General features: G+C 52.6%; 1 protein-coding gene across 1 annotated transcript; it reads right to left on the bottom strand.

Annotated features, from left to right (window-relative positions):
* Positions 1–160: 160 nt before the first annotated feature.
* mid1 (midline 1) lies at positions 161–5,403 on the bottom strand (the record flags this gene model as incomplete). Its single annotated transcript, XM_030343977.1, is given in 6 exon segments — positions 161–1,933; positions 2,292–2,499; positions 3,211–3,372; positions 3,616–3,759; positions 4,707–4,834; positions 5,255–5,403. Coding segments are annotated over 6 exon segments (1,140 nt in total), but the record flags the coding sequence as incomplete, so codon positions are not given.
* Between the last annotated feature and the right edge of the window lie 2,186 nt (positions 5,404–7,589).

The following is a 7,589-nucleotide window of genomic DNA, read 5'->3' on the forward strand; positions in this document are numbered from 1 at the left end:
AGCGCGGTCGGACAAAAGCGGTGTCACAGCCAATCCTGTCATATTTACACGTTTACAATGGTGCAAGGACCCCCCACCTCTAATGGAACATCTCTGCCTCCACCAGAGGCTCTCCACAAGGGCTAAGGTTTGTTCAGAGAAAATAAGACTGAGAAACAAGGAAATTAAGACATTCTTTATTAGATCACAGAAGAACAAATGTGCAAAAATGGTGGTGCAGTGTTGATTTGACTAGGACTCCCAGCTTTTTATTTGACTCAGGCCAGCACGGGTGAACCGATTAACCAAGAGTTTATATTTTGGTTTGTAGGATGTATTGCCTGTGTTAAGGTTTTTGTTGACTCCTATTTAAAATTACAATTTCATTTTTCAACTAATAAATAATTGGCATCCACACAAACTTAGAATCCAACTTTGCATTTCTGTGAGGAATTAAAGGAACCTATAGTCTATTCTATATGTTTACACATGTACAAGAGGGCATGGAGACGGTATACACTGTAGCAGGTGGGGCTAGGCCTTAGCATGGGGCGGCTGGGGTGCTGAAAGTGCTTCAAAAACTCGCTAACTTCTACAGGAGTGTATAAATAACACTCTCTCTCTCACACGTTCGCCCCCAACTAAAAACAAGGGATCATTGAACCTCACGAGACACGGCTGGGCTGATTCCCCCTCGCTGCCGCTCGCCTGCAGACCTCGTCTTGGCAGCCCGCAAAAGTCAAAACATGCAGAAATATGTGCACTAAATAAACCATCTTAGGCAGGTGTAAAAATAATTCAATACAAATGTAAAAATGTTAACCGAAATCTTGTCATCTCCAAATTCCTCCAAACAAGCCAGCAGGGAACTTGTTCACGCTGTGCAAAATAGAAGAACGCCTTCATGGTAGGAAGGCCCTCCCGAAGGGGCCACGATCTCAGCCAATCAGCAAGCTGCTTCAGCCGCTTACAAACAAACAGGGCGCTCCTGGTTGTGCCCCAGTTTACTTATTGCTTCTCGTATCTATAGTACATGGGCTTCATACCAGCAAACGGTGTGAAGATTGTCTTTGTTGCCGTATAACGCACGCCAATGCACGCCAACGCACACCCAACACACGGCCACACACAAACACACAGCTACACACAAACGCACGCCAACGCACACAAACGCGCCCAAACGGACACCAACACACACAGGTCGTTCCTCAGGTCCTCCGCAGTGTCGTGTGTAACGAGTCAAGCTCCTCCCCCGGCTGGGAGGAGCTGCCGCGATAACCAATGAGCGAGCTCCGAGGCCGCAGGATGCCGTGTCCGGCGTCTCCATCTGAGCGAGAAAAAAACCCCTAAGCTCCCATCCCTGACGGCGTAGGCAGCCCTCATGTAGGACCACAGCGTGCTTTGTACACCGATTGTCTTCAATGTGCAACAAACGTTTTGTCTGGACCCCCCCCGTGGAGCACATGGCGGCGAGGCGCCCAATGTCGGCGACGCATCGTTTCATAAGCGGCGCCCGGGGGTTTGGCGAGCCGTGACGGCGGTCCGTGGCGGCGTTCCGGCACGGCGTTCCGTGGCGGCGTTCCGTCCGGCGTCCCATCGCGGCGCTCATTCCCGGCAGTCGCTGGCCTCCAGGTTGTCCGGGATGGGCAGGCCGGACAGGACGGTCAGGCAGCGGTTCCACAGGTTGAACACGGGGCAGACCGGCTGCACGAAGTCCACGTGGAAGGTGTGCAGGTGCTGCGAGGCCACGGCGTCGTAGAAGGACAGCGAGCCCGAGTCGTAGTCCAGCAGCACGCCCACGCGCCGCAGGTGCGCCGACGGCTCCACCGACACATCCTTGCCGTTGTGCCGCGCCACCCAGGAGCTGTTGCAGCGCGACAGCACCCACGAGGCCGAGTTCTTCCCCACCCACTCGTGTTTGGGCGCCGACTTGTAGGCCACGCCCACCGCAAACCTGGAGAGAGAGAGAGGGGGAGAGAGAGAGAGAGAGACAGAGACAGAGACAGAGACAGAGACAGAGAGAGAGAGAGAGAGAGAGAGAGTTATATAGGGAAAGGTAAAGGAAGTGAGAGGGAGAGAGAGGGGGAGATAGAGGAGGATATAGGGAAAAAGAGAGGCAGAGAGAGAGAGAATGAGAGAGAGTGACAGAGGAGAGAGACAGAGCCAGAGAGAGATAGAGAGCACAAGAAGCAAGAGACCGAATTGGAGAAGGAGTGACAGAGGAGACAGACGGAGAGAGACAGGGCGATTGATTTTATTGTATTTCTTCCCCCAGTATGAAAGTCACAGTCTGATTGGCCCCTCCTTCTCACCACGAGCTCCCTCCAATCAGGGCCTCCCAGTAGTGGCGGCCACTGTCGATGTAGACGTTGCCCGTCACGCCGTAGTTGCCCTGGCTGGTGAAGCGGTCCTGGCTTTGGGCCTTCTTGGAGGACGTCTCCTCGCGCTCCACTGTCAGGTTGTCGTGGGACACCTTCAGCTTGCGGTGGGCCGACTTCGGGTCCAGCTTGAACGGCTGGCCTGCGGATCAAACGTTGAGTTCAAGAAGTGATAAACACAAACAACGACAAATGGATGATTTCTCGGGGACGAAAAAAGTTTCATTTTCGTTTCCTCAGCGGTGGATATTCCGTCATTCTCCCCGTTTCAATTGAAGCGAGCTGCGGGCCTCGAACCTGAAGCAGTTCATCACTGTCACCCATTAGGATAACAATAAAGGAACACAACAGACGGGACATCACACAGCAGTGCAAGCGGCTCAAAGAGACGAACACCCTTTTGAACTTGTTTGACTGAAATGAGTTTGCCTCCGCGTGCATCATGCACACATAATGCACATGCAAGCATCACGCACGCGCACGCATTATGCACATGCAAACATCGTGCACAGGCAAGCATCATGTATGCGCAAGCATCACACACGTCGTGACGCACGCGCAAACGTCACGCACACGCATGCATCACGCACACGCAAGCATCACATGCTGTTGTGCTGATGTGCATGCCCATTGCACAGGCCTTGTGTTATATCACAGTGGTCCACTTTTTGACACTGTGCACTGAGGAACGATCGGGCCCTCTCGGAATGTGATGTGTTGTCTCTGAGAGGCTGTTGGACGGTGTGCATGGGTGACCAGCCCAGTGTCCCCCTCCGGGGTCGATAAAGCATCGTGTAGCGGAGACAGGCCTGGTGAACCGGGCCCTCTCAGGTTCCCTGACAGATGAACTCACTGTTAGTCTTCAGCCTGCCCGGTGCACTGCTGCGGCTCCCAGCCTGGTTGATGGCCTTCACGATGAACATGTAGCGGGTTCCACACTGGAGGCCGTGCACCGTGTAGTGGTTCTGCTTGATGTTGGGCACGATCATCCAGCTGTCGGCCGAGTTACACAGACCTGGAGCCCGGGGGGGGGGGGAGACAGAGACAGAGGAGAGGGGGAGACGTGAGGAACAGCGCCACATCGGGCGCGCTGGGAACCCGGAGCTTCTGGGTTACATCTCAACGCTTTATTTACGTGCGTTTTTAGAAACAATATGTTACGATAAAATGGTACATGTTATCAGAAGCTGTCAATGCACATACTAGTCCAGGCTCTGGGTTAACCTGACCCAGCCCGCCTCCTCTCCCAGTGACTCACTGATGACGTTGGCCTGGCTGGTGAAGATGGCGTACTGCAGCTCGTACGACACCACGCAGAACTCGTCGTCGGACGTCCAGTGCACGGTGATGGTGTCGTAGGACGCCGTGCACAGCTCCTCCCTTATGGCCGGGGGGGCGGGGGCTGGAGCCCCGCCGAACGCAGAGGGACAAGGTCAGCACGGTCAGTATTATTGGTACTCTCTCGTCTCTAGTATCTAGTCTCGTCTCTAATATGTATAATCTGGTTTAGCTTTTAGTCTCTTTTATATAGCCTCTAGTATCTAGACGCAAGTCTCTAACCTTTTTTATCTAGTGTCTAGTCTCTAGCTAGCCTTTAATGTCTAGCCTCTACTCTTAGCCTATAGCCTAGTCCCTAGTCTATAGTCCCATCCTCTAGTCTTCAGTGTTTATCCTCTAGTCTCTAACCTCTAGTGTCTAGCCTCTATTCCCTAGTATCTAGTGTATAGTCTCCTATTCTCTAGAATTTGGATCTAGTACTGGACTGGAGTCTCTAGAATCAGAGGCTTCTGGCAAAGTGGCTTCATTCAGGGTGTGTTCACCTGCTGGCTGCAGGTACACTGAGGTCAGCGGGCTGAACCCCAGACCCCTTGAGCTTAGCGTCCCCAGCCAGACCACTGCCCTGCCCGGAGCCTACTGTTCTTTTTAATGGTAGGCCTACCACACAGGCTACCACAGTTAAAAAAAAAATGAAATGGCCCTTTTAAAATGTTGTTCTTTCAATTGGGTAAGATACATCCGCTCCACTGCAGTGCACGCGGGGGTGAAGCACACTTGTGTGTTAGGAATGGGCCCATAGAAAACGTTGTCGAAGGGCCCCTCTGAAAACGATCCCTCTAGGAGCTCATGGCCTGCGCTCATAGTTTACAGGCCTGTGCTCTTAGTCTGAAGGCCTGTGCTCTTACTTTGAAGACCGGCGCTCTTAGTTTGAAAGCCTGCGCTCTTATTTTGAAGGCCTGCACTCTTAGTTTGAAAGCCTGCGCTCTTATTTTGAAGGCCTGCGCTCTTAGCTGGGAGGCCCCCGCTCTTAGTTTGAAGTCCAGCGCTTTTAGCTTGAAGGCCCCCGCTCACCCGTGAGATAATCCAGGCTCTCCAGCATCTTCTTCTCCCTGGTGAAGTCCAGGGCGAACGTATCAAAGGTGTCATTCAGGTTGATCTCGGGGATCAGGATCTGAGAGGAGGCCGTTGCCATGGACACCCTGTGAAGCAACGAGAGAGAGAGAGAGAGAGAGAGAGAGAGAGAGAGAGAGAGAGAGAGAGAGAGAGAGAGAGAGAGAGAGAGAAGAGAAGCATTGAGAGAGAGAGAGAGAGAGAGAGAGAGAGAGAGAGAGAGAGAGAGAGAGAGAGAGAGAGAGAGAGAGAGAGAGAGAAGCATGAGAGAGAGAGAGAGAGAGAGAGAGAGAGAGAGAGAGAGAGAGAGAGAGAGAGACAGAGAGAGAGAGAGAGAGAGAGAGAGAGAGAGAGAGAGAGAGAGAGAGAGAGAGAGAGAGAGAGAGAAGCATAGAGAGAGAGAGAGAGAGAGAGAGAGAGAGAGAGGGAGAGAGAGAGAGAGAGTGTGTGGTTAACGAGGTGCCAGTCCGCTCCCCTGATTTATGACACTCAGAAGGTTTCCCGGGTACCTCTCGCAGATGTTCTTGGCGGTCTGCAGGAAGCGAGCGTGGTCGGCCTCCTTCAGCGTCTGGTCGGCCTGCGTGATGAGGGAGGACGAGCGCTCCACACACTGCTTACAGCTGGCGATCTGCTGCGCCAGCTTCCTCATGCGCACAGACTGGGAGCACGCACACACACATACACACCGACACAAATACAAAGGCAGACAGACAGACACACACACACAGACGCACACAGACAGACGTAGACACGCACACAGACGGACACACGCGCACACACACACACACAAACATGAACGCACACAAACATATACAGATACACAGATACACACACATACACACGCACGCACACAGATACACGCACACACAGACACACACACACAAATGCACACACACACACAGACACAAGGACACACGCACACAGACAGACGGACCGACGGAAAGAGGGACGGACAAGAAAGAAGTGAGAAAGAGAGAAAGAGGAAGACAGATGAAGAGACAGACAGACAGATGAAACAAAAAAACGTTGTCAACCTTGTCATCACCACAATCTGGTTCTTTTATTCGGTCTTTATTAAACCAACGTGGGCCCTACTCAGCGATGTTAAACCGTATTCCTGGACCTGACACCGCCCTCGTCTGTTCAGGTGAAGCGGAGCTGGCTGTGAGCAGCCGAGCCTCTGGGAGCCAGCTCAGCACGTTTAGCCTCGGCGGACTGAGCTCCTAAACCGGGGTCTGCCCTTTACATTACCGTGGTAACAAGAACCACTTATCCCCTCCCTCAGGGAGAGGGGAGGGGGGGGGGGAGGGAGGGAGGGAGGGGAGGGTGAGAGGGAGAGAAAGCCTGGCATCATCGCCCCTGTGAGCAAAGAGCGCACGCTAGCTCTGGAACTGACAAGAGGCACGGGCGAGGAAGGAAGTGGTCTGGACTCTCAGTAGACATATATATACATCCATATGTATATCCATATATATATATATATATACATAGAGAGGTTAAGATATATATATTTCTCTCTCTCTCTCTATATATATATAAATATAAAGAGGTCAATATGTATAAATAGAGAGATAAATATGGATACATATATATTTATTTATCTCTCTCTATTTAGATATATTGACCTATATATATATATAAAAGAGAGAGAGAGAGAGAGAGAGAGAGAGAGAGAGAGAGAGAGAGAGAGAGAGAGAGAGAGAGAGAGAGAGAGAGAGAGGCAAAGGAAGAGGGGGATATAGTGATATATATCAATATCTCCTAACTTCTCTCTCTTTATATATGTATATGTATATATATATTTAGAGAGAGAGAGAAAGAAAGAGAGAGAGGAGGAGAGAGAGAGGTCAAGCGGTGGAGGGAGAGAGAGAGAGAGAGAGGGGAAGTGAGCGAGAGAGAGGGAGAGGGAGGGATAGATAGAGCGGCGGGTGAGAGAGCGAGCGAGAGGAAGTGGCGAGAGAGTGAAAGGGAAGTGACAGGAAGTGCGGGTCGACCTCTCCGCTGCCACTCAGCCGGCGCAGCGGGCCCCGTCCCCCGTAATGGAGAACGGCGCGGGGCACGGGGAGGGGGGGGGGGGACGACGACGCCATTCCGCCGAGGAAAAACACATTTCCCGCTCTGCGCTGCGACGCAGTGCCAAGCGGGCCGTGTTATTGTTATATTGTGATCCGGGACCCCGCCGCAGAGCCCAGAACAAAGGAGAGGGGGAGAGGGGGAGAGAGAGAGAGAGAGAGAGAGAGAGATAGAGAGAGAGAGAGAGAGAGAGAGAGAGAGAGAGAGAGCAAGAGAGAGAGAGAGAGAGAGAGAGAGAGAGACGGAGCTGTTCGCAGTGTGGCTTTCAGAAGTGTTTTAAAACCAATTCATTGACATTATTTGCGCCGCCGCCGCCGTCGTCACAGACAAACACACAAAACGAAACAAAGTCGGCCGCGTGTTTCGCACAATCGCACAATACAAATAATAGTGTTTGTAGAGCGGCACGCGGACGCCGAGGCAATTACATCCGCTCATAACAATTATCCCCGTCGTCGCCCTAATCTGCAGAGGCTTTCTCCACAAGACGGATTCCAGCGTTTAGTGTTTAGATCGTCATAAATAACAGTCGGTCGCCCATCGAGAACCGCGGCCGCCGACCGCATTGATCGGCTAACCGCCGGGGGCGCCGAGCGATGCGCGTGCGGGACGGCATCAGAGGCCGTCCTCGTCTGTGAGCTCAGTGATGACGTTGTTAGGATGAGGGATGGCTCGCCGCCGGAGGTCGCCAGGCTGCAGCCCCGCTCATTCAGCGCCAAGTCACGTCGCGCCGCGAAACATTCAGGCGGGAATAAACCCCGGCGGAACGAC

This window comes from Gadus morhua, chromosome 20, assembly GCF_902167405.1.
Source record: "Gadus morhua chromosome 20, gadMor3.0, whole genome shotgun sequence".
In the NCBI taxonomy this organism is placed as follows: Eukaryota; Metazoa; Chordata; class Actinopteri; order Gadiformes; family Gadidae; genus Gadus; species Gadus morhua.